Source organism: Pelophylax lessonae, assembly GCF_965119305.1.
Source record: "Pelophylax lessonae genome assembly, chromosome: 10".
Taxonomy (NCBI): Eukaryota; Metazoa; Chordata; class Amphibia; order Anura; family Ranidae; genus Pelophylax; species Pelophylax lessonae.
Window position 1 is genome coordinate 68,986,259 of NC_138777.1, and position 27,500 is coordinate 69,013,758.

Here is a 27,500-nt window from a genome sequence, read left to right on the forward strand (position 1 = left end):
AAGCTTCTTTGCCAGTACAAGTTAATATAGCACAGTCTCTCGCAATTCTTCATACACAATCCTAACACTCAGGCTTCCCATGTTCATACCATGCCCAAAGGAAAGTCCATTTAGCTCAGCTCCATTACTGGCAGAGTCCTGGTTTCATTTGCTCCAGTAGGACTACATGGTGCAGCAGTATTTTCTCTGTAATCCCATGTGGAAGAGTGCTCTTGCTCTCAGCCCTCCCATTGTATTTATCTGGCTTACAACAGGGGGCAGGACCCCAGAAAACCCAGGAAAGATCTGAGACAGAGTTAACCCCTTCCCATCCTGGGAAGCCTGAACTAACTTAATAACTGCACAGTGCAATTAATATGACAGCAGAAAAACATTCAATGGTACCCCATAAGCACTTGGCTTACAAGCGCTGACGACTATGTAGCTGACTAATCTATTGGCTGTTTCAGGCTTCATTAACATGACCTCACAGCATGCAGAGCCTGCACGATGACATTCCTGGGACTCAATGCCTGTTGTGTTCAGCTGCATATTGAGATGCATTAGAAGAGGCGGATGTATGCAGATGTGCCCCAAGAGCTGCATAAAGCACTTGCATGCGCACTGGCGTATGCTCTGAATGCAGGCTGTGTGCATTTAGAGTTTACATAAGTGTGCACGTGGGTGCTTTAAGCAAACCCTGGCACACAACAGCCTCCCCTTCTAATGCATCCGAATGGCCAGATGCATCCGGCAGCAGTGGGTCCCAGGAATGTCATTACGCAAACTCTGCACAGAATATGGTCCTGAATTGCTACGTACATAAAGCCAAAAATGTTAAAGTTTATTCTGCCACAATGCAATTAAAAATGATACAGATGTTTGGTGTCACTTATGTAAAACTGAAAAAGTTTCACAAATGTAAAACTGAAAAATGTATTGCTTACATAGATCGGGACTCCTTGACAATGCCTTCATCTGCTTTCATTGGCGCTATCTTTGTTTAAAGCTAGCAACACTTTATACAATTGCCTTGTACAAATTTTTTTTAGATTTACCAAAACCATATAATACGAGGTCAAACTTAAATACTTTCAAATTGTATGGAATCAGGCAGGCCCTTGCACTACATAGCTGAAGGTAAATCTAAAGAAAATTTAACAAAAAGAAATGTATAATGTAAATGTGTAGCCAGGGTGGATTTGATTTAAATAAAGTCGATTTAAATCATGATTTAAATCACTAGAAAAAAGGCTTGATTCAAATCATAATTTTTAAAGAGTAACTGTCATCTCTGTCCTGCAGCGGCTCCTCCTCAGACCTGCTGTTAACTCGCCGACAGTGACATAACAAGGTGAGGGATGTGGCGGTAGCAGGTGAGTGGATGCCCGCTAACAGGCTCTGCTATGATGGACCTGAAATGACAGGTGCTCTTTGAATATAAGGACTCATTCATGCTGAAAGTTAGTGTGAAATTGTGTGAGTGCATCAATGCAGTGCATTTTATCTCAGCTTGCAGAGCTTGGATTCATTGAACGAGTTTACGAAAAATTTTAAATATTGCAGAATATACAGTCTAATGCTATATAACTAAGCTCCATTTCATGCTGAATAATCTAAATTATTATATGTATCCTTAATAGAAAACTGTCTTTAGATAGATGTTTACTCTAAAAGCATTTTATTAAAATAAATTTGATAACATTTAAAAAAATCAGATTTAAATATAAAATTATTATTATTTTTTTTTTTTAATCATCGATTTTTATCCATCCTGTGTGTAGCTAGCTTATAAATCCTCCAGAGTCAGCATCTATTTCCAGGATTGAGATGTTGGCTCAAAGATAACACAATCATAAAAAACCCTGATACCTATGCAGCTATAGGCTGTTTTTATAAATGTTAGACACAGATCAGTCCCCACTGCACACTCTTACCTGCTGCAAAGTTACAAAGTTGCAGTATTAGATTGTAAGCTCTTATGAGCAGGGCCCTCTTGTATTTTATTGTATTGTAACTGTACTGTCTCCCTTTTATATAGTAAAGCGCTGCATAACCTGTTTGTTCTATATACATCCTCTATAATAATAATAATATGATCATGGCAAAGAAGAGACTGAGAAAATGCTTCTTCCTGTCTGCAGCAGACCTATGACGTCATCCTCCTAAATTCCACCTAGGCAAAGTCATTGGACTGCTTTTTAACAATAGACAGGAAAGATTTATGAAATAATACAGTTGCTGTATATTGATATCAGCTGTATAGCATGTCAGGAGTTCCTTTTGCAGATTTGTAAAGCTACTGAGAAGTCACATAGTTACATAGTTGGTCAGGTTGAAAAAAGACACAAGTCCATCTGGCTCAACCAATAAAAAACAAAAAACAGTATTGAAAACCCAACCATACAATCCCATATACACAATCCTATACCCGCAGTTGATCCAGAGGAAGGCGTAAAACCCCCGGCAAAGCATGATCCAATTTGCTACAGTAGGGGAAAAAATTCCTTCCTGATCCCCCGAGAGGCAAATCGGATATTCCCTGGATCAACTTTACCTATAAATATTAGTACCCACTTACTGTATATTATGTACGCCTAGGAAAGGGCTTTTTTTTAAAGCAATCTAGCGAGCTAGCCAGAACCACCTCTGGACATTTTCGCAGCTCTTACAGTGAAGAAACCTTTCCGTATTTGGAGACAAAATCTGTTTTCCTCTAGACATAAGTCCACTTTAACGCAGCTGAGAAAACTGTATAATCCATTTTAGCAATCACATTTTGTTGGAAAATACCAAGTGATGAAAATATTGCACTTTGTTTTGATAGCAGAATGTACTCCTTTTCTCTCTACACTCAGGGACGGTTATTATTGTAAGTAGGTTAATGTGTTTCATGGGGTACAGTTATATTTTCATTGTCCACGGGTGGCTGGCATAGAGGAGCATGTTGGGTTTGGTGGTGCGTCTTTCACATCAGGCTCCAGTCTGTGACAGTATGTGTTTAGTCATCTATTCGTCAGAAGGATTTGGCTTAACACGGAAGATCTTATGTACTGTGCTCTTTTATAGGCAAGCAAAGGGCAATCTGTCATGACAATATTTGATTCAGTTTAATGTGATGGAACGTCTGTTGATATAAAAATGATTATTTTTACTCACTGTAGCTGGAAATCTGGGTGTTGCACGGTTACTGTTATTAGAACATCCACTTAAAAGCATTGAGTGCTATCGTTTTTCCATGTTGTTGGTGACTCTTCATAGAAGAAAAGAAATGTGCTATGTGTTTGTACTCGCTTCTCTGTCCATCCACAAAAATAATAATATCCAATGGGGACACTAGTTCTGGTGACCCTGGTGACAACCAGGGATCTCTACACTTTGGAGGGATTTCCTGTCACTTCCTGTCACACGCAGCCTATTGCGTTAGGGTGTACACCCCAGAGCACAAACACACATGCTTGTATATCAGCAGAGCAGTGGATGGTCTCAGTGGAGCAAATATTGGTGCCAGTAGGGCAGTAGACGGCATCAGTAGTTTTTTATTTTTATCATCTTTTAAAGTATTTTTTACAATATAATTTGTTTCATTTATTTTTTACAATATTCTTTTTTTATTACTCTTTTTTAGGAGCCCCGTTAGAGGGCATTGGTGATTTATCAAGGGTATAAACAGACCCCTAATGTCTCACTTTTGAGGCAGAGAAATAAAACTGAGGGCAGAGAATCCCCTTTCCTTTTCTCTGCAGCCTGCAGTAAACACAGTTTACTATGCTTCAGTTAAGAATGAAGACAGGAGCAATCAGTACAGATCACTCACTGTTATCATTCAGAAAAGGAAGGGCCGGTTAATTAAATATTTACCAGCCCATTCCCTGCTTCTGAGAGGAGCTACAGGGGGGGAGACAGGAAGCCGGAGGAATCTGCACCGCACAAGGTGATTAGGGGGTGCCCAGGCTGTCCCCAGGCTGTCCGCATGCCTATGCTTCCTGTTTTGGCTATGGGACAGGAAGTGAAGGGACACAGATGGTAAAAAAACATTACAGAGGTTAAGCCCTCCCTTACTCTATCCAAAATGAAGAGAAGTTGGATAGTCTTCAGTGGAGGAAAGGTCTGATAATGAGCAACTAATAAATTACTTTAAAGGGAATGAACAGTCTTTTCATTTTATAAATAGTAAATACTTGAGTTTGAGTTAATATCAGCATCTTACAATCTTCTTACAATCTTCAATATAGAAAAGACCAGACTGGGAGAAGGAGGGGCAGCACAACGAGCCAATCAGTTGTGCTGCAGTGCTCACGTACAGTGGTGTATTTAGGATTTGTGCTGCCCTAGGCCTGACAAAATGTGGACACCCCTAATTTAAATATGACCCACCCTTCCTGTAAAGGCCACACCCTTTCCTGTTTATGACCCGCCCTGTCATCTGTAAACCACAGACCACAACCACAGTCTATCATTGCCCATCAGTGCCCATCAGTGCAGCCTCATCAGTTCCCATAAGTTCAGCTTCATCAGTGCCCATCAGTGCATTGTTGGCCAAGATACAGCACTGCTCACGTACCAGCAAGGAATATGCCGATAGAAGGAAAGATTTGTGCTGTGTGGTAGAGCTGTGTAAATCTCATAACTAGACAGACAAAAGTACAAATCATTTGACAATGCAACTCCCTTAAAAGTTAATAATCTGTGTATTTAGCTGTTTGCCTGGAGTTCGGCTTTAAACATGTGAGAGATTAGCTCTCATGGTTAATATGTGTTTATTAAAACCAATGTTTTATTGCATGATTTGTAAGAATGTATATGCAAGCTCTGGTTCCTCCTTTGTGGTGCTACAAATTGGTTATGCTTTACTGCTCCTGCTCATAATGAAGAGCCTGGTGCACACAATGAGATTATCGTACGTTTTTTGATGCATGCTAGTCTGATATCGAGAATGAAGAGGTTACTCAATGACTTTAAATTCTCGTACCACAGCATACAACTTCGGAAGAGAGGTAATGTGTTGAATTGTCTAGTAATGTATTAGTTTATTTTCGAGCATGTGTAGTCTTGCACAAACGATTTTTTTCAGATGAAAACAGTACCAATTGAACCAAAATCAAACGCTGTATTCACTTACGTTAACAATTTTATAGTCTGCACATTCGGGTTTTGTCTTTCCAAAAGTCGGAAGTTGGCTGTCGAAAGCACTATACCTACGATCAGATAATTGGTCGATCATTTGTTGTACAAAATGTTACTTCAGTTTTCTTATCATGTGTACGGGCCTTAAGTCTGTGAGCCATCTGTCTAAAAAACAATGCCCTCCCAAGGTGGCTAAAATTGCATCTGTATCGTAGCGCGATTTCAAAGCCTCACTGGTGTGAACTGTTGGCTTACAGTTCTTCAAAATTGTAAAGAAACTGTAATAATTTTTCATTAGTCTAAAAAAACTGCCACATGACACTAAAAATGGGTATTTGTCATTGGTAATTGTAGTTGGTATCGGCGAATACTTGAGAAAAAGTATCCGTACTTAACAATGGTGCTTACTGCTTACCTAGCTTCCCTCGATGGGTACCCAACAGTAGCTTAAACCATAGAATACAGAAAAGAGTGTCAGTTCAAAATCATATATAAAAGAGTCCAAGATAATTTTAGTTGTTAATAAAAAATAGTTGTGTAAACATAGCCAATACGGGAGAAAACATTGACTTTACAGATCTATATTAGAACCGGTATTGAATGCTGCTCCTGGAAGAACAACTAGACAGCGGTTGCTGAGCAGCAATGGAGCTATGTAGCCATGAAGTAATGTAGCTCAATTAAAGTCAAATATTTATGTGCATGGGTAATACAAGATAATGGGTTCCTTGGGTTCTTCTTCCACCGTGGAGGATGCATGGAAGTACCAGGAGTCTTTTTCATACATGTTGCGTGAGAGTGTAGGAAAACACAAGACTACCCCGAAAAAACTGGACTGTGAACTTCCAACCATTTCTTATACCATTCTCTACCCACTGCATACTGACAATACTGTTATTCTCCTTCTTCTTCCTTCCCAACATAGTGAGCCTAATAGCCCAGACATATGGGGTAGATAAATTAGAATATACCATGAAGTCTTGGCTTTCCATTTTTTTTATTTTTCTGCTAGCTCTGCAACTGGTAATGTCACAGACTAACAGAAGCAGAATGTTTTAGGGCACTGGTGCCCAACCAGGGGTCCATGGGCTACATGTAGCCCTTTGCTACTTACCCCAGTCCTATGTATTGAGAGTGGAACCATTGATTTGTAAAAGGGTAATACCATTGATTTCTACTAGCCTCATGTGATATTGGCAAAAATGATCTTGCCATCAGCTACATTTCTCTGTGCAAACCCTCAGTTTTACTCCTTTAACTGCTTAGGTACATATTGCTTAACCACTTAAGCCCCGGAGGATTTGGCTGCTAAACGACCAGGGGGTATTTTGCGATTCGGCACTGCGTGATTTTAACGGACAATTGCGCGGTCGTGCGACGCTGTACCTAAACGAATTTGGCGTCCTTTTTTTCCCACAAACAGAGCTTTCTTTTGGCGGTATTTGATCACCTGTGCGATTTTTTGATCACGCGCTATAAACAAAAAAAGAGCGTCAATTTTGCAAAAATAGCAATATTTTTCCCTTTTTTTTATATGAAATTCCCCCAAAAAAAAATGTAAAAATCAAAATTTTTTAACATTTTCGGCCAATTTGTTTTATGCTACCTATGTTTGGTAAAAAAAATCGCAAAAAGCGTATTTTGATTGGTTTGCGCAAAAGTTATTGCGTTTACTGACTAAGGGAAAGATTTTTGTCATTTTTGTTGTTTTTTTTTTTAACGCGTAATGGCGGCGATCTGCGATTTTTTTTGCGGTACTGCGACATTGCGGTGGACAGATCGGACCCTTGACTGACATTTTTGACACTTTTGGGGTTACCAGTGACATTTCTACAGTAATCAGTGCTATATATATGCACTGTTACTGTAAAAATACACTGGTAGTGAAGGGGTTAACTTTATTTGAGAGGGAGGGGCTGTGTGTGTCCCTAGGGGCGTGATTCTTACTGTGATTGGCTGTGGCTTCAGCTGTATGCAGAGTGATCAACGAATCTACATAGTAGATCCATATGATCAGCTCTCATACAGAGGGGAGTATGACAGGCAGCTTGTTTACACAAGCTGCCTGACTTTCTCCCTCTCCCCCGCCGATCGCAGAGTGGCCGGCGGACATCGGGTCCGCCGGTCACACGCGCGGGGGGGTCCGTGACCACGCGGGAGCGCGCCTCCGGCGGCGCGCGCTCGCTCCCTAGACCCTCACAAGCTAGTGACGTAGCCCTACGTCACTTTGCCTGTGAGGGGCTGACCGCCGACGTAGATCGGCGTGCGGCGGTCGGCAAGTGGTTAACATTTATTGCATAATTATTTGTTTGGAGGGTAAATTATTATTTTTTTTATTTGTTTTTAGTATATGTGTATTTTCTTTTTCTTGTGTATTTGAAAATAGCTGAATTCCTGGCAAACAGCTAGATATATAGTTTAAATTTTTTTTCCTGGCAAAGGATTTGTACTACTGTTTGTTCGTTCCTGAGATTTACACAGCCTTGCCAGACAGCAAGCCCAGCTGGTGCTCTGAATTTTCTTTGCTCCTGTTGGACGTGCCTCAGTTGTGTATTAAAAATATCCATAGAAATGTAATACCTGCAAAGAAGGAAAGGAATACTTACCTCTTCTGCTAACTGGACCACTGAACACTGCTCTGATGCTACCGTGTTTCTCCAAAAATAAGACTGGGTCTTATATTAATTTTGGCTACAAAAAACACTATAGGGCTTATTTTCAGGGGATGTCTTATTTATTTACGGTATGTACAATGACGATCTTAAAGTGATTGTAACCCTAAAATTAATAAATATCCTGATCCTTTAATGCATGATAGGCAGCACAGTGCTCGTGCTGTGTTATTTAGCCCTCTCTATGTTCTAAGAAACCTGGAATAAAACAATAAAATGTTAAAAAAAGTTCTCTCCCCCGTCAGCACAGGAGTCAGCATTATGACATTCTGTAATCCCAGAAATAAACCTTGGATCATTGTAAAATTATGTAATTGATTTTGTAAAAAGAATATGTAATGTGCAGTGTGTCTCCCTTTTGTAACTTTATTGTGGAAAACCTACCGTTAGTTCACCGGTAACGGTCTTTTCTTACGAGCCTTTCCAGGATGGCCAACATGAGAGATGATAGGCTCCTCCTACCGGAAACACAATCAATTAAGCACATTTAAAAGGCCCCACCTTCCCCTCTAGCCCCAGCTGTAATAGAGTAACTTCCAACAACCAAAGTTTTTGAGGGAAATGTTTTAGACAATATTATAGGTATTATCACTTACACTCATGCATAACATTATGCACCCCTTTAAGATAGGGTGGGTAGGCGGGCCGTCCTGGAAAGGCTCGTAAGAAAAGACCGTTACCGGTGAACTAACGGTAGGTTTTCTCTCCTCACCTTTCCAGGACGGCCAACATGAGAGGATAATAGAGACCTGCCTACCTTAGGGTGGGACCACTGCCTGCAAGACTTTTCGGCCAAAGGCTATGTCTTGTTGAGACAGTATGTCAATGCAGTAATGCTTCAGGAAGGTGTCATGACTAGAACAGGTGGCTGCAGTGCGGATTTGTTCCCATGAGGCTCCTGCCTTCTCAGCCCAGGATGTGGCGATGTCTCTTGTTGAGTGCGCTTTTATCTTGTTTGGAGCAGGAAGGCCTGACAATTCATAAGAAGTGGTAATTGCTTGCCTAATCCACCTTGCTAGTGAAGGTTTTGAAGCCTGCAAACATTTCCTAGGCCCAGAATGAAGGACCAGTAGACGGTTTGATCTCCTGAAAGCTTTTGTTCTTTCTAGATAGGTGAGAAGAGCTCTTCTCACATCTATACAATGGAAAGTTCTTTTCTTGTCATTTTTTGGTCTATCACAAAAGGAAGGTAGATTTATCTCCTGTGTCCTATGAAAGGAGGATGCTACCTTAGGTAAATATAAGGGATCTGGTTTTAGGACTATCCTATCTGGGAAGACCAACATAAAAGGCTCTTTAATAGACAGAGCCTGTAAATCACCTATTCTTCTAGCTGTAGTGATAGCTAAAAAAAGGTTATTTTTAAGGATAGAAACTTTAAAGAAATTTCTTTTATAGGTTCAAAAGGATCTTTAGATAATGTCTCTAAGACCTTATTTAGGTTCCAGGGAGGGAACCTGTCTTTAATAATAGGAGTAACTCTACTCCTGGCTAACAAAAATCTCTTAATTAGTGGATCTTTTGCCAAACTGGTGTCTAGAAAAACGGAAAGAGCTGCAATTTGTACCTTAAGGGTGTTAACTGCCACACCCTTGTCTACTCCATCTTGCAAAAATTCCAAAATAATTGGAGTAGAGGTAGAAGCAAAATTCTTTTGTTTCTGCCAGGTACTGAATCTTTTCCATATTTTAATGTCGATTTTTCTGGTGACAGTTTTTCTACTCAGTAAGAGTGTATCTATCACTCTATCTGAGCATCCCTTTGCTTTAAGCATTTTCCTTTCAGTAACCAGGGAGTCACTGGATGGGACTCTGGTTACTGATGTTGTACTAATCTCTGGGATATAAGGTCCGAGGGAACTGGTTGATGCCACCGGCGAGCCATGGGCATTCGTTTTTGGGATAGGGATCCTGCTCTTTGGGGAGGTCTGGGAATGGACCGAATTAAACTCCATCTTCGATACCTGATCCGTTTGTGGGATATTTCTGGAATGGGTATCAGAGGAGGGAAGACGTTGGCTGGTTTGTGTAGCCACTGTCTGTTTCTGATTTGGTTGGACCTCCACGGTTCCTTGTGCAAGGTTTTTATTTTTCTTGCCCAGAGGGGTTTTTGGAAGGACCTTAGTTCTTCTGCCAGGGGTTGACCCCCTGAAGTGGCTGGGATGCTTCCTGTATTCTTTTGAATCCTGATCTGGTAGTGTCTTTCCGTGGGTCTTGGTGCCACTAAAGAGTGGGAACAAGGCCCTTGTAAATACTGGGTTTTTGGTGCTGGCATGATTACCAGTAACTTCCCTAGTTTTTGAATCCTTGGAAGCATCTTGGGTTTTTCCCCTGCCTTTCTTTTGGGGGTGTGTATATGGGTTGTTCCTGGAGGGACTATAAGAGCAGTTTTTGTATTGTAGTCTATTTGCAGGGAGTTGAGGGAGAAAGGGGAGATTGTCACTTTTTTTGTTGGGAAAAAAAGATCCAGTCCATTCCCTATTATGACTGAAAAGTCATTTTTTGTCCCTAACGGCTGCGGTGGAGGAAGAAGGAAAGTTGTTTCTTGTCTTATCCCTCCGGAAGCTCCAACTTTTTGTAGCTTCTCTCCTATTTTGCTGCTTATTATCCCTAGGACCACGAAAACATTTTTTATTAATCTGTTTTGTTTTTGTGGGAAATTTAACCCCTTTTTCTGAGGACCTAGAAAGGACTTCATCAAGTCCTAAACCAAACAAGAGAGATCCCTCGAATGGAAGACCACAGAGCTTGGTCTTGGATGTGATGTGTCCTTCCCATTCCTTAAGCCAAATGGCCCTTCTGGCCGAGTTCATAAGTGCCCCTGTTTTTGCAGTGGCTTCCACTGATTCTACTCCTGCATCTGCTAGATATGCTACTGCCTTGGCAATTGTTGCCAGGGCGTCTTGGATATCCTGGGTTTTTAGTTGAGTAAAACTTCTATTTAACCTCTCGACCCAGGAGAAGGCATTTCTAGCGACACAGGCAGCTGCTAGGGCTGTCCCCATTGCTTTAGCATTGGAATCCCAAGCTTTTCCCAGCAATGTCTCTACTTTTCTATTCACAGTATCTTTGATACTACCAGCATCTAGAAAGGAAAGATCTGATTTTCTGGAGACCTGTGCTAGGGGGGCATCTATTTTTGGCCTTTTAAGGAATTTGTTTGCATCCTCATCTTTAAAGGGAAACCTTCTTTTCCAAGAATTCCCTTTGCTTAACCTGTTTTCAGGCACTTGCCATTGGTGAAGGATTAGATTCTTTAGGGAATGATGAATGTGAAAAACTCTGGAAGGGTTTCTTCCTATCCCTTTGTAGAGTATGTCTTGTGCTGAGACCTCTTTAGGTAAATCAGGAATCTCTTCTGTAGCATATATAGCTTGAAGAAGACTCTGCATATTTTCTAATCCAAACAGGCTTTTGTAGACTCTATCTCCTCGGAGGTATCTGAATCCCTATTATCCCCATCCTCTGAACAGGATGGGGAATTTGAGCGGTTATCTTCTGGGAATATACTATCTTCATCTTCCACCTGTGCTGATGGAAGACCTTGTGTAGCTGCTGTAGTGGCTGCAGGTCCTGTTATACTGAGAGGGGTTTCTTGATAAGATGTCCCTGCTTTTAAGGAAGGATCTACCTGTTCCTCTCTGATAGCTGTAGCTAAACTAGACCGTACTGCTAACATAGTAGAAAGCATTTGTTCTTGCATATTGTTAAAAAGGCTAAAGTCTGAAGTTTTCCCATCCTGACAATTTATGAATACACTTATAGCAGAATGGTCTAGTGTGGGAACTAGGTAACTTATCTGAACAATAACCACATCTCTTATGCACAGCAGGTACTGAAGTAGCCTCTTGTGAACCGCTTTGGGACTCTGGAAGACAGGATACAATAAACATTTAAGTATCACCCTTCTTAAAAACAATATAAAAAAATAGGGACCATAGAAAGAAGGTAAAACAATCTAATAGGGTCAAGGAAATGAAATAGTTCCAGGCACATGTCGGTTACTAGCAGGCTTTCCCTAGGTCACTAAGGATACGAATTATCACTTACATTGTCCGACCTGGTTCTTGGCTGCCGACACCTGGGACTGTCTCTCCTCCTCCTTCCCCGGAGGTTGAGTCGTGGAGGACCTCATTTCCAAAGCAGGGATCCGAGCTGTGCTAGCTTTGGAATCTGCTTTACCGCTGTCTATCGGTTCCGGCGTCTCCTCCATGCTTCTTTTCCTTCCCATGTCGCGTTCCTCTGACGTCTGCGCCGGAAGTTCCGGTTTGAGAGCGAGGTCTGGAACGCCCGTCCTCTTGATTGCGGCGGCGGGAAATTCAAAATCTTCAAACGGAGGAGAGCTGCTAGCACCGGAGAACATGACCTGGAAACACTAGGAAGTGACCGAGGGCTTGCCAATGGGCGACCTGTGAGTTCCCTCGGGTGGGAGTGCAGGGACTGCTCCGCTCGTAAGGTGTCCCCCCCCCCTCCACTCCAGAGAGCTTCAGCGAGGGGAACCCGTGGCTTTCTGCCGAACCTGGCTCACAGGGTACCTTTTCGACTCCTACGAGTCTGCAGGCAAGTCTTTGTGCTGCATTTCTTTTGATAGGAAGAAACACAATCTAAACTGGGGCTAGAGGGGAAGGTGGGGCCTTTTAAATGTGCTTAATTGATTGTGTTTCTGGTAGGAGGAGCCTATCATCTCTCATGTTGGCCGTCCTGTAAAGGTGAGGAGAGAAAATACCTTATTTACACGTGACCCTCCGGAGCTCTACTTTTCCTCTCCAAATAATGCAGAGGGCTGAGATCAAGGATTTTGCTAGGGCTTATTTTCAGGGTAGGGCTTATATTGCAGACATCCCATGCTGTGTCTTATTTTCGGGGTAGGGCTTATTTTCAGGGAAACAGGGTAAGTAATCTTTGACTAAAATCTCAGACAGAATTCAGTTAAGTAAATGTGTGGGGATCCTCACAATGGTAAGTTTACAAAGATAATTCAGAATATTAGAAGTAGGCTAGAAATAATTGAAATACAATATGGAATTAAATATATGATTTTACATTTGACCATAGATACACTTGAAGGAATACAACTAGGACTTCTCCCTTCCACCAGCACGTGTTTGGCCAGTAAATGAGAAACAGGAGAACTGATCAGCTCATCTCTCTGTCACTCTGCTCTTTCCTCTTTTACCCCTCTTAGCAGGACAGCAGGATAACTGATTGACTTCTAGTACCACTCCTCTCTCTCCCAGTCTGAGCTCTGCAAGGGATTGCAAGAGGCCGATGTCATGTTGAATTAGGACTCTAGTTACTTTTAGAAAAAAAACACTTGATTTTTGAATAACCACATACCTGCATGAATTAGTACTTGTTTTATATCTGCCTGTCTGTTTTACTTTCTGTGGAAAGTAGCATAATGGAGAGAATGAATGTCTAAAATTATTGAAAAGAACTTGTGTAACAGTCATGAGAAATTCCAAACCTTTTTGCAACCTTACAAACCCTAGCCCACCCCCACACAAACATTTTTTGTATTGCCCAATTGACCAAAATGGCAAAATTTCACCAAAATTTTTTAAGTCTTACCAAATGTTTTTGCAAAAGGAAACATTCAGAATTTCACTCATCCTTACAGGACAGTATTGTTTGCTATAGAGGTTTGGAGCCTGAGAAAACAAACTAATTGCATGCATTTGTGTAGCCTACAGATGCATAATAGTGTAGGGACTCGCATCAAATGTGGAGCGTTAAGGACACTGCCACTCGCTTTTTCTTCTTTTTAAGGGCTAGGTTTGCCCATTTTTATTAAAATAAAGTTCAGTAAACAAAACATGAGTTTCCCTAACAGGGGTTTTCAGCATTCCTTTGCTCAGAGTCATCAACATAAACGTCATTCAGCCCTTTTGGCTCTCACTTGCAGCACTGCTGCTCTGGCCTTACATGTCAGGCCCGTGTCTGTCTCCTACAGATTGTTAGCTCACCACACAGATAGCAGCCTCTCGCTGCACTGACTCCCACGTGGAGCCCTTCTGACTCCTGGGCCAGACCTCCTGTCTGCTGGGGTGGAGCCTATAACCTTGGTCCTGTCTTTACTAAAAGACCCAGACACACCATCAGTGTCCTGGCTAATCCTAAACCCTGGTCCCAGGATTGGAGATTTCCTCTCACCCAAATCGCTGCGAAATCTCCAGGCTCCAGGTCCCTAACTGGACTTTACAAAACAATGACGAAACTTAAAAGCCAGTTTTCTCTGCATTAAGCTAACCCCTTGGAGCCCCTCAACCTGTCCGGTTGAGAATTCTGTGTCACAACTTCCTAGACCCTGGCAGGGCAACACTCTGCCACAATCGCTAAAGCTGGCCATATAGTGTTGGCTGTCCGAATGAGGTGGATGGAGGAATTCCCCCTGATGGGACAGTATATTCTGACAGCAGGTCCAGGCTGGCTGCAACAACTGATCTACAAAAGTTTTCCAGTTTGTCCCTGTCACAGTGGGGTTGATTTACTAAAAGCAAATACACTGGGCACTTTGCAAAGTGCAGTTGCACTCTGCAAGGGCAGTTGCTCCAGAGCTTAGTAAATGAGCAAAAGCTCTGCTGACTTCCATCATACAATTATGTGCAAGCAAAAATGCAGTCTTTGTTTTTTCCTTGCACGTGATTGGATTTTTTTTTTTTGCAAAGTGAAGCTTTACCTCATTTACAGTACTAAGCTCTGGAGCAATCTCACTTGCAGAGTGCAACTGCACTTTGCAAAGTGCACAGTCTATTTGCCTTTAGTAAATCAACCTTAAAAGTCGATCAAACAATTACTTTTTGTTGACTGGGGACAGCCACACACTGATCTAAATTGGACTGGTACCAGCTGAATTTCAATCATTGTATGGCCAGCTTAAGGATGGAAGGATCTCATTGTTGCCAAAGCACAATCAGCACATACAATTGATGTTACTTTCCGAACACAACACTTTTTACTTAGTGTAGGCGTGATAGATTTGACAATAATCTATTAAATGAGATGTCTATGATATCATTATGTGGCCCTCCAAACCCAATATCTATGGTAGTCTCTACCTCTATAAACACATCCAGCCCAGATACAAATATTTGCAATCACCAGGTCCTAGTCAATTTTCCATATCTGTTCTGCTCTCCTAAAATATCATAAAAAATAGAAAAGTAAAATTGTATTTTTAAGTACTATCATAATTCCCAACCGTCCTTCATTTCATTTGGAGGTGTCCTTCTTTTGGAACTGAATACATCTATTCCACATTCCTGCTCAGTGGACTCTTTATTTGGTCTGAAATTTAGACTTCAATAAAGAAAAAAATAATATTTAACTATCAAAAGTTTTACTAAACCCTTCATCCAACCTTTACATTATTGAATTTGTTACTCTGAAAAGGAAAATGGGTGGTAAAAAAGCAACTTGTGGGTTTAACCAATCAAATAAATTACCAATTTTTCCATCAAATAAAATACAAAATTAAAATAAAACACTCCATGGTTTCTACCAAGGCTTGTGTGCATTTCCTAATCTCTTCTGACATTTTATCAACATTCACTGCATTAGATAAAATAGCTAGCTTTACTTAGCACAGTAAAAAGCCCTGTACTGTAACCATTATAAGATTTACAGATTGTTATTGACTCTTGGAAAATGTTATTTTCGGCTCTGAAAAGAAGCTTCAACTTTAAGCCTCAGACTTTCTAAGCAAAAGGCCAGTTCACTGGCTTTCAGGCTTTCTCAGGGTAGACTGTGGCCAATGAGAGTAGAATATGCCTTAGCATCAGTGGTCAGTGGGAGTTAAAGTATAACTAAAGACAAAACTTTTTTTTTTTAGTTTTGGATGGAATGGAGAGGGACTTGGGCACCTATCAAGTTTTGATTGCTGTCTGTGCCCCCTGTTTGGGAGATTCACCTGCACTATTGGTCCTTTTTACCATTATCATTGGAAGTGAAAAGAAAAAGAAAATCCCAAATTTTGGTTGGGTTGTCCCCAGAAATGTAGTAAAGAGAAAATCTTCCAACTGGGACTCTGATTCTGGTGACCTGGGGGGCCCCAAGGAATTCCCTTAATTTACAGGGATTTCCTCTCATTTCCTGTTTTGGCTATGGGACAGGAAGTGAAAGTAAATCTATCCAACCGGACAGAGATAGCAAAAAAAAAAATCTAAAAGGGGTAAAAAAAAATGTGCCTATAGTTCTACTTTAACTTTAAATTTAAAATTAAAATAAAGGCCTCCTCATTAAAATGTTCTTTATTTTCCTATATATTTGCCCCAATCTACATACACATTAAGAAGTCAATACATTGAAGGATATACAGTAGAGGCTGTGCAGGAAGCTAGCATGTGTTAAAATACTGCAATCAGTATCTTATTTACCTCTTAGTGTCCATACACTGGTTGTTATGGCTAGATCATGCTTGTGAGAACACCATGTTCAAAAAGAATATGTTTTCCTCAAAATAACTGCCAAAGTCTACAGCTGCAACGACCTTTAGTCTATATGAGGGCTCATCTGCATTCTGTTGCAAATGAAGGATGTGCCACATGACCTCTGCCCTATCAGATCATTGGGGGTGTCCACTTACCTCGTACAGGCACCCCCCCCCCCCCACCAGTTTAGGAATCAATGGATTACACTTCTCTTTCAGAAAGGCATCTACATTAACCGGTTGCCGACCGCCGCAAGTACATATACTGCGGCGGTCAGCCCCGGCCAGGCAAAGTGACGTATGGGTACATCACTCGCCTGTCACTTGCATGTGAGCCAATAGTGGGCGAGCGCGTGCCAGCGGAGGCGCGCGCCCACCCCGGCTCATTCCCTGGGAAGTCCGTGCGTGTGACCGGCGGACCCGATGTCCGCCGGTCACTCGCGATCCTCCGCCGTGAAGGGAGAAAGGCAGGTGGCTAATGTAAACAAGCCGCCTGTCATTCTCCCCTGTGTAGGAATAGTGATCATACAGTTCTACTATGTAGGACCGCTGATCACTGTTCCTACACCAGTAGCCATGTCCAATCACAGTTAGAAGCACGCCCCTAGGGACACACTTAACCCCTCCTTCCCCAATAAAGTTAACCCCCTTCCCTGCCAGTGTCATTTTGCAGTAACAGTGCATACATATAGCACTGATTACTGTAGTAATGTCACTGGTAACCCCAAAAGTGTCAAAAATGTCAGTCAAGGGTCCGATCTGTCCGCCGAAATGTCGCAGTACCGCAAAAAAATCGCAGATCGCCGTCATTGCGCGTTAAAAAAAAAAAACAAAAATGACAGAAATCTTTCCCTTAGTTAGTAAACGCAATAACTTTTGCGCAAACCAGTCAAAATACGCTTTTTGCAATTTTTTTTACCAAACATATGTAGCATAAAACAAATTGGCCTAAAATGTTAAAAAATTTAGATTTTTACATTTTTTTGGGGGGGGATTTCATATAAAAAATGTGAAAAATATTGTTATTTTTGCAAAATTGACGCTCTTTTTTTGTTTATAGCGCAAAAAGTAAAAATCGCATAGGTGATCAAATACCACCAAAAGAAAGCTATGTTTGTGGGAAAAAAAGGACGTCAAATTCGTTTAGGTACAGCGTCGCACGACCGCGCAATTGTCCGTTAAAATCACGCAGTGCCGAATCGCAAAAAAAACCCTGGTCGGAATGGGGGTAAAATCTTCCGGGGCTTAAGTGGTTAAGGGGCAAATGTTTGCTGATTATTCACAATCAAATTGCCTTTGGTCTATTGAATACACATACAAATGCAAATTTGATGCTTGTGCACTCAGTGGACATAGTCTGGTTTGTCACGCATCTGGATTTTCCATTCTTGAACGGGTAATCTTGGTGTTAGCAATATATTAATGGTTATACTGTACAAGCCACCAGACCAGTCTGTTTTGCACATACCCATTTCCATTCTAAGGCTTCATGTACACTAACCTCCCCTGGACTCCTGGTCGCAGAAAAACGCTAAACACTGCAAACATATGTGTAAACCGGTACCGCGGTTTACACAAGTTTTTGCTGCGGCCAGTGGTCTTTGGCCAAAACTTTCCTCTTCTGAACCCAATTATTCCACTTTTAGGAGAGGGAACGCGGCTGCTCCTAAACGCTGCTAAAAGCCTATGTGTACATGGACACACACTGATCGAAAAGTTGTTTTTAGGGGCGTTGGCAAAAAAAACACCAAAAGCTCCTAGACCTGAGTTTAGAAGCAGCCAGTGTACATGAAGTCTTAGCCATTGATTCCTATAGGAAACGCTCTGCACTTGTGCCTGCTTTCCTTTACTTGTTCTCCATTGCTTGCAGTCTTTGCACATAGAATTTGTGCCAATCCTCATTTGCATTCTCCCTCTTTCTTCACTGACCAAGAGTACAGCATTTCTGAATGTGCACAGTGAAAACCTGCTTATAAAATATTTCTCTAAGCTGCTAAAAGCAGATTTTTTATTGGTTACTACGGGTAGTTGTACACAACAGTTTTCAACGTTGTTAAAGACATTCGCGTGCCAAGACTGGTGAAGATCATCTCATGTCATCAGATGAATAGATCATAACATGTAATCTATTATAATAAAATCAGATGCAGCAGAAGGATGCTCTGACTATGAAGCTCCCAGAGAGTGCTGCATTTGTTTCCGATCTCAGGCATGGAATATGTTTTCTGCAGCTACAACCGGGAAAGCTCAGGGTCAATAACCTGCTTTTAACCACAGCATGGCAAAAGGCCGGCTCACAAAGGAATATCAAATTGAAAAACTCATCTTGTTGTCATATTACATGTTAGGCAATTCACAAGAGCTATTAAGACTACCGATAAAAATCAAATGGTGCCATAAAAAGGAAAATTGATTGTACTAAGATGTCAAATGTATGATTTGCGTTTTAATGATGAATTTTTAATTGCCAAGTTATTTCAGTCAATGGTCTTCATAGCTTTTCGTTTAAGAGATCCAGATACAAAGGGGCTCGGCATGCAAACATATTAATTCCATTTTTGGTAGAAGATGGCATTTTGGATCAGGACATTCCAGAGTCAGAATCTCGGGACACAGCATAGGTACCAATCATTGTTTAGAAGCAGGATACGAGTTGTATGCTTCTAAAGGGATTAAGTCAGTGTTTTAGATTTGCTTACAGGTTACGTTAGTGTTAAAGAGTAAATCTGCTTTTGTAAAAAAAATATAGCAAATAAAAAAATAGCATATACAATTGTTACACAAGCCATATTTTAATTTAATGGTATGAAAATTATCTTTCCTTTTCAATCTGCAGCTGCCGTAATTTTATGTAAAATTCAATGCAATATGGCAACTTGGAGGCATTCTGTACATTGTTGGTGTACAGAACTCCCCAGGAAGTATAATTTCTTGCTTGTATGATTGGCCTACTGATTTTCCCATAAATCTGCACTGGCTGAATATAATGAACCAAACCCTCCCATTCAGAATCAGTATCCAAAGGACATAATGGAACAAACAGTTTTCTCTCCAGAGCAGAAAAAGTAGGACTCTACAACAACGTTTGTTAAAATCCATAGATCATCCGGATGGGGATTGATTTTGTCAACAAAAGTGGGATTACTCTTTAAGGCTAATATGTAGATATCATATTAGGGTTAGGGTCCAGGGTGTTAAGATCTATGTTAGATGCTGGGGGGAGGGAGTTATGGTTTACGTTTAGAAGTTAGGTTTTAGGGTCAGGTTAAGTTCAATGGGTAAATTTCAGTCTAAGAGAAAATAAAAAGTGGAGTTTATTTATATGTCATAGGCTGGGAAAGGTTGTGCAAAAAGTTGGGGTCTGTTTTTAAATTACACTTGAATCTACTTTTAGACCCTGGAATAAACAAGACCATAGTTGGCTCTCTTAGTTCCTCCACTCATCACTGACAAAGGCTATTTCATCTAGCGGCTTCCCGTCTACCTCTATGGAGTGGTTACAGAGACATCAGGCCTATCTTCCATTTGCTTTCTCAGTCCACTTTAAGATCTTAATGCTATCCCGACACTTTTTTTAATTACTGCTCCTACACAAGGACCCACAGATGCATACTATATCCCAGCTATTACTCCATTATCCTCCAGATCTCCCCACCTATACACAGGCTTGGGAAAGAGAACTCCAGCTTACTGTTAACAGACTGTGAAAAGAGCTTTATCATGACTCACAAATTATCCTTAGCTACTAAGACACAGGAAAAGGGGTTTAAACTTATAACAAGGTGGTACAAGTGCCCTTCCATTCTCCACTACTTCAATCATACGGTTCCCGACACTTGTTGATGGTGTCATACCACCAAAGGCACCATGTTTTATATCTGGTGGGAATGCACCTCTTCTCATCCTTTCTGGGTGTGAATTCTTACTCTTTACTGTAAGCTTATGGCTACTTAAATTCTCATCCATGTGAGCTCTCCTCTACATGATTCCAGGACCCCTTAAGTCTGCAAAAAAAGAATGTCCTCAGGCATTTCCTATTATGACCAGAACGGTCATACCCCGTCATTGGAAAATAACCTCTATACCTCCTCTTGTGGAATAGGACATTAACCTTGACTCCATCAGAGACCTGCAACATCTGTTGTCGCAGGAAAGCGGGAGAAGAAAGAAGAAAGGGAAGAACAGTTCAGTAAAACCTGGACCTTGTGGTCTATGTTCCGCTATTCTTCTGCATTTCAGGATTGGATTAAGGAAGTCAGTCAATTGATTTGCATCACTTCTTTGGTAAGGGAAACGGGCTTCACTGCTGGTTTCCCTTAACAAAGATGCCCGTTGCCTGTACCCGAAGCCAATTGAAGAATCGGCTTGGGTGCCAACATCACTGGATCCCTGTAAGTGTCCTTCTATTTAAAGCCAGCAGCTACAGTATTTGTAGCTGCTAACTTTAAATTTTTTGGAGGGAGACTGGAGCTCCTCTTTAATAAACTAAGATTGAACTAAATTACACTTAAAGCTGAAGTCCAGCAAGGGAACATTCCCCCCCCCCCCCACTCCCATCAATACCTCCTCTAGCTACTTGCCCCAGTAATTAAAAAGTCTAAATACCAAAAATGCTCAACTGAAAAGAGTTGGTTTGCCATTTTGCTATATTTGGGCTTTAAAGCCCAATTTCAAGCTTCTCCCCACCTTGTTTGCCCCTCCCAACTGAAGAGCCCCCACAACCTTAAAAAATATCAATAAGCAAACCCTTTACTCCAGGTTTATTCAGTCTGGTCAAGTGATGCTGAAGGTCTTCTTACTCCTGTGGTGGGTGGATCCTGAATAGTGCAGGAATTGAAAGGGATCTATGAAATTTCTTTACAGCAGTGGTGGTAAACTTTCTTGATATGGGGGCCTTAAGTGCAGCCCCTGACATCATCAAAGGGCTGCACATAAAATTGAATGAATATTTATTATCAGAGAAAGCAGACAGAGAACAGAATATAGTCAAAGAATATGGGCACAAAACAAGAGATGGTCAGAGTATGTGGACATGATACAAAATATTGTTAGAAACTGTGGTCAGAGACTGTGAACATCCTATAGAAGTTGTGGGAGACTGTGATATGCTTCAAGAGACAGTCATAGACTGGAGACATGTTCCATGAGACTTCTAGAAATCACTACCATAGCATGGCAATAATAAAACACAGATCAGTGTCTGCAGGGGCTCTATGGGCTGCAGGTTGGGCATGGGGGCTCTACAGCATTCTCCTGGGGGTCCAAATTAGGGGGCAGAGCTTTTATATCCTGGGCTCACAGGATGTGGGTTGAATGATGCTGGCCATCATTCAACCTGCAAGAAGAGTGATGCTGGATGAGCAAACAGGTAGATCTGTGGGGGACAACTCTAGAGATAGGGTGAGTTTAGCAGCCAGGACTTCTTTTTCTTCTTTAAATTGCTCCTGGGGATCCACCCTCAAATTAGGCTTTAAGGATAGTTTGGCACACCATGCCAAGAACTGCTGATTTAAAGACTAATAGAACCAGATTTACCTACTAACTTGAAGACAGGATAATATTACGTTCCTAACAAGCAGGAATGAATGTGAATAGCTTGTGAACAAAGCACTACATAATTTGCTGGTGCTCATACATGAGTAAAATAAATTATTATAAAACCGGTCAAAAAAATTGCCCCCCTCTGATCATGATGTTATCTTTTACACTGTTTATTGTTTTAGAAGGGCATGCCAAAGGACAGTAATGGACTGATTTAAAATTGCTCTCAACAACGCAAAAGGGTTCTCCCTATTTGAGTGATCTTAGATCTCTTTACAGCATCATTGTTATAAGAACAAATATTCCCATTGCCCCAGTGACGATGTCTCTTACGACGAAACATAAGTTGGGCGGAGGAAGTAGTGGTGACGTCAGCATGCCTGCCAGGGTGTCGGAGGATTTGTATATGAATGACTAATTTTTTTCTGTAAGTAGATGTCTTTTTAGCTAACAAATGGTTTTATCAGATGTTGCACAATGGGGATCTCTTCCTTCTCTTTCTATCTACTATGCCCCATGTGAATAGTCGTGAGTACTTTCTGGCAAAGTGTCATTGTGAAGGGTGACTAGAGATTGTGTCCATGGCAAGTGAGTATCCATTTAGGCTCCTCTGCTGTGATATACATCATATACCTACAGTGAGGGGGACTCACTAAAAGTGAGGTTAGACCCATTTAGGGTCTCATCTTCTGGTAAGAGGCCAGTTATGTCTGTCTTGTAGTGGGCCACTTTTAACACCAATTGAAGATGTGCACAATTTAATCACTATATCACCATATTCTGATCTTAAACATTTTTGGGGACTTTAATATTTCTCCTTTGAAATCATAATCCTGCGTGATTGCATTGAACTCTTGTTTTTTGAATATCTTGTTTTTTGAATACTTTGAACTTATATGATTTTTGTTTATTTATATTTTTCACATTACATTTTGGTGTAAAATTTTTATGTATACGATAATATTTTTATAATAACTTATATTTTGATGACAGCGCAACAAAACACCTTTTTTTTTATAAAAACAAATATACAGTATCATAAGGTTTCAGCAAAAACCACTGTATAACAAAGAATAAGCTGTAACAAAGAATTATCTATAAGCAATGGACTCTGACCCCCAATTAATCAATTTTTTTTTGTGGTAGGCATGATCATCCATCTGTTTACTAAAAGTGACCAGGTCCATAGCAGGGAAAGGTGTTCACTGGGAGGCTGGCCCTTTGACTTTTACTTTAAAGAAATATATAAATCTAAATGCAAAAGTAACATTCAGAACTATTTATATAAAAAAGTTCTCAATCCTGCCCAGAAAATATTATACAGCATATGGAATTTAGGTAATTTGCTTCACAAGTTCTCCATTAGCTGCCATGTTGTGCTAAAGGAGGCTTTAAAATGACGGTAGACTTCTCTATGAGAGATTGAGAGTAATGGTCAAGAAGTCACTTCTGTGTTTAAAAACAGGTCCATCTACTAGGCCATGGTATTTTTTGATAACTGCCTGAAACCTTGGCATATTCATTTATGCATATTGTTAAAACCTCTTTTTCAGAGACCAGCTTGCAATTTATGTTTAGTGGCTTTTCAAATCTGTTGAGATTATGTGATTATGATGTACTCATTTCATATTTTTTCTTTCTCATTAGGCAAAACCAAAATGAATGCCATGGAGAGCAGAATAATTGACTACCGTATTAGTGGTAGGTATTTTTGTGTTCCTAGAAGAAAAAAATAGTTTTTTTTTTTTGTTGTTAGAAAAAGTGCCAACAATAAGGACAATTCATGAAGTGCATGAGTTCAATTTAATTTCCTTGAAGTTGTATCAGTAAATAATTAATTTGGATTGATTGGTATATGTTTCTGCAATTTCACAATGCCCTTACAAGTATTGAAATATTCTGACAGGCCATTGGTTTAGGGCTTTCACACAGGTGGTCCGATCAGGTCCACCTGTCAGTTTTTTAGGCGGACCAGATTGGACCCTCCATTCACCCCTATGGAGCAGTGGATGTCAGCGGAGACTTGTCCACTGACACCCACTGCTATTTGATCCTATCCGATCCAGTCTGCCAAATCCAGACGGATGGTAACCCTATTTTCTGCAATTTCACAATGCCCTTACAAGTATTGAAGTAATCTAACAGGGCATCAGTCTAGGGTCCTTTCACATGGGTGGCCTGATCAGGTCTGCCTGTCAGTTTTTCAGGCCGACCTGATCGTACTCTCCATTCCCCCCTATGGAGCGGTGGATGTCAGCGGTGACTTGTCCGCTGACACCTGCTGCTATCTGATCCTATGAGAGCCTGTCCGCCAAATCCAGACGGATGGTGACCCTATTTTTTATCCTTCTGGAGGTTTGGATCAGATAAGATTGGGTGAAAACGGACAGGTGGTCTGTTTTCACCCAATTTGCCCATAGAGGTGAGCAGGACTCTATCCATCTCCACTCTGCACAGTGAGAGGAGACGTACCTGTCATCCGCCTGCTCAGCGGGGATCAGTGGTGTGACCATGTGAAAGAATCCTATAGGTTTGAAGTGTACCTGTGACTTAGCTATAAGTTTTAAGGTATTTGCATATTGTTAATAAGCTGTAAAACACTTTAAAACAATCCCTAACTGGCCTCTGAAGCTACAGATACTTTAGAGTAATAATTCATCCTTAAAGATCATGGCACTGACTCTGAAGTGAGGCTTCAGAACATTTCTAGCAGCTTTCAGCACTTGGTGTTTAATTACATTAGAAGGCTGGCAGGCTGCTAAGTCTCTACTGTAAGGGTGCTGATGGCACGGCCACTGGTATGCGCTTAGAAGAATCAGTACCAGGGCGCCGATCCTGACACAGCACACTCTTTAATTTTTCTTCCTTTTTTTGTTACAACTTTAAAGTGATATTTCATTAAAGTAGAACTATACCTCTTTTTGGTGTTGGACAGAGTGGAGAGGGATTCAAACCCCTGTCATTTTTTTATTTCTGTCTGTGCCACGTTAGGGAGATTCACCCTCTCTATTTATCCTAATTAACATTATCATTGAAAGCAGTGCTTTAAGTGGGCCGGTACGCACCGGTACTCAGTACCGCCACTTCTGCAAAAAGCTCTTGAGAGTACCGCCACCTCTGCCTGCGCCCAGAACGTGATTTTAACTTACCGGTACGCAGGGCCGATCCCCTGTTGAAAAGGGGGGGGGGCGCCGCTCTGCAGACAGAACAGTAAATCCATCGATGCTGGCCGCACCGCTGACCGCTCTGCCTGTGCTGTGCTTCCTTCCCTCTGTATCACTGGTGGTTGCTAGATCGCCTACCACTTGGCGTCTAGCAACCAGTGACGTCATACGCCCGGACCGCCGCCCCAGCATTCACAGCGGAGGAGGAACTCCTCCGCGCGCGCCTAAACAGTGCTCCATCCCCCACCCCCTCCAGCAGTGCCCTGCGCGGTGTGGTGTCCTGACTCCTGCGTCTGCCGACTCTGAGGAGAAAGTAAAGCCTGGCTGCCGCTGCTTGTCACCCCACAGTGCCCTAGCTGCCTGCCACCTGCCACCACAGCACCTGCCTGGCCTGCCAGTGCCACCACAGTCAGTGCCCTGCCGTGCCATCCTTCCTGCCACCAGCACAGCACATTAGGTGAGTTACCAGGCCCAAAACCAATGCCAGGCAGGAACTAAGATGAAGCCAGGTTGATAAATTATGTATCCCTAATATTTGTCAAAGCTTTGTCAAGGTCAGAATTTAGTGATAATGATAACCTGCACCTGATGGACACTTGACTGATTATATGGACTATTATTTATGAATTTAATACTTATGAATTTGGAGTATATTTAGTACATGATTTTAAAAAAAATTTATAGGCTATAAAATAGAGTACCGGCACCTCTTTTGGGCCACTTAAAGCACTGATTGAAAGTGAAAGTAAAAGAGGTATCCCCAGAGAAGTAATAGAGGGGAAATCTTCCAATGGGGACATTAGTTATGGTGACCTGGGGGTCCTCAAGGCATTCCCTTTATTTGCAGGGATTTACTCCCACTTCCTCTTTTGGCTATGGGACAGGAAGTAAAGGGAAATCTCCGCAATGGAACATGGATGGAAAAAAATAAACTGACAAGAGTTATGACCCTCTCTTACTCAATTCTAAATTAAAAATGCGGTAGTAGTGTGAACTGACACCATAAGACACACGGCACATTGCATTAACCTTGTCTTGACTTTGGATTGGGACTGCCCTGGGCAAAGGTGCCCACTATAGCTCAACGCAAGCGATGTAAATAAGCTCAATGCAAGTGATGTACAGAAGGGGAGAGGGGCTGCGACTTCTGCTGTAAACTTTGGAGATTAATTTCCCAACGGTTCATGCAGATACAGATATCAGTGATGCCTTGTTTAAAGTGATTTGACTACTTATTAGCAATATATATATACCATTAAGCCTGGGTTCACACTATTGCGAACACAAACATCGCATTTGATTCGCACCACATTGCTGTAGAGATCAAATTTAATGTCTGTGCGAAAAAAAATTCAACCATATAGTTTGTATGGCTGAACTTGCACCCCATTCGCACAATTCCCATTATACTCGCACAAGGCCCATTATACTTTACCTAGAACCTACCTTGTAGGGTGCTACATAAGTGTAAACAATTGCGGCTAGCACCAAGTGAATGTGACTCCACATTAAATATAACCAGGAAAGATGCTGTGCTCATACTACCTAAAAACACAGAAAATAAATGTGAAAAAAATTACATATATATATATATATATATATATATATACACAGTATATAACCTTAATTTCCTCAAGTGATTACTAAATAAAAGTATATAAATATTCAGTGCAGGTATTTCTTATGTGAAATATATCCCATGAATTATAACATTAATAAAATAAAGATAAATATATTACCTAGTCTTCTCATACAATACAATATACCAGTGCTCCAAAATTATATATAAAAAAACTACACAGTCCCAAATAGTGAATAAATTCTTCAGACCTCTTCACTCCATGCCATGATGAAAAAATTCAAATTGTGATTATTTATTTCTGTCACATTCCGTGTTTTACACTCTCCACCATCTCTCATGACTTTTAGTACATGGATGTCCGCTCACCTCAAAGATGGGATCTATACTCTCGTATAGATCAATCAAGCTTATTAGTACACACTCTCTTTTGTGCTGAGATCGCCATTAATCTATCCATGCAGTGTCTCCTGTACTCTTCCTCTCACACTTTGCCTCCCAGATTTTCAGCATATTACGCTTCCTCTCACACTTTGCCTCCCAGATTTTCAGCATATAAAAACAGAGAAGACTCCCATCATGTAAAATGTAACCATTTATTTTAAAAACACAAAGTAGCACTCGCATATAAAAACACGATCATCAGCTAGGACTCCAACCACAGCTTCCTATACAGACTCTCCCGGTCTGGCCGAGACACAGGAGCTCCACGACACCCAAAACTCCTCCCTACGCGTTATGTCCCTGCACACGTGACTTCATCACTCCTAATTTACTGTCAAATGAAGTCTGAGAGGAGCAGCGCACACAACGAGGAACACCCAATCTGATTGCAAGATCCACACACTGGTGCATGGGCTTAGTGTGTCCGTACACACCAGAACAAGACAAATGGTCGAACTGAGCCGGCAACACTGTAGACAATTTATTGGTAACTGGCTGACGCATTTTGGCGGGAGCCTTAGAATTTTTGTTTTATTGTCACTCCTTTGTAACCAGTCACCAATAAAT

At 41.2% G+C, this 27,500-nt stretch overlaps 1 protein-coding gene across 1 annotated transcript in view; it reads left to right on the forward strand.

The window, feature by feature from the left end:
- SYT12 (synaptotagmin 12) overlaps positions 1-27,500 on the forward strand; it is a 140,681-nt gene that overhangs the window by 40,363 nt on the left and 72,818 nt on the right. Inside the window, exon 2 of the mRNA XM_082270719.1 lies at positions 23,394-23,447. Within this exon, the coding sequence (XP_082126845.1) occupies positions 23,405-23,447 (43 nt within the window). The 5' untranslated portion in view covers positions 23,394-23,404. The remainder of the gene's footprint in view (positions 1-23,393; positions 23,448-27,500) is intronic.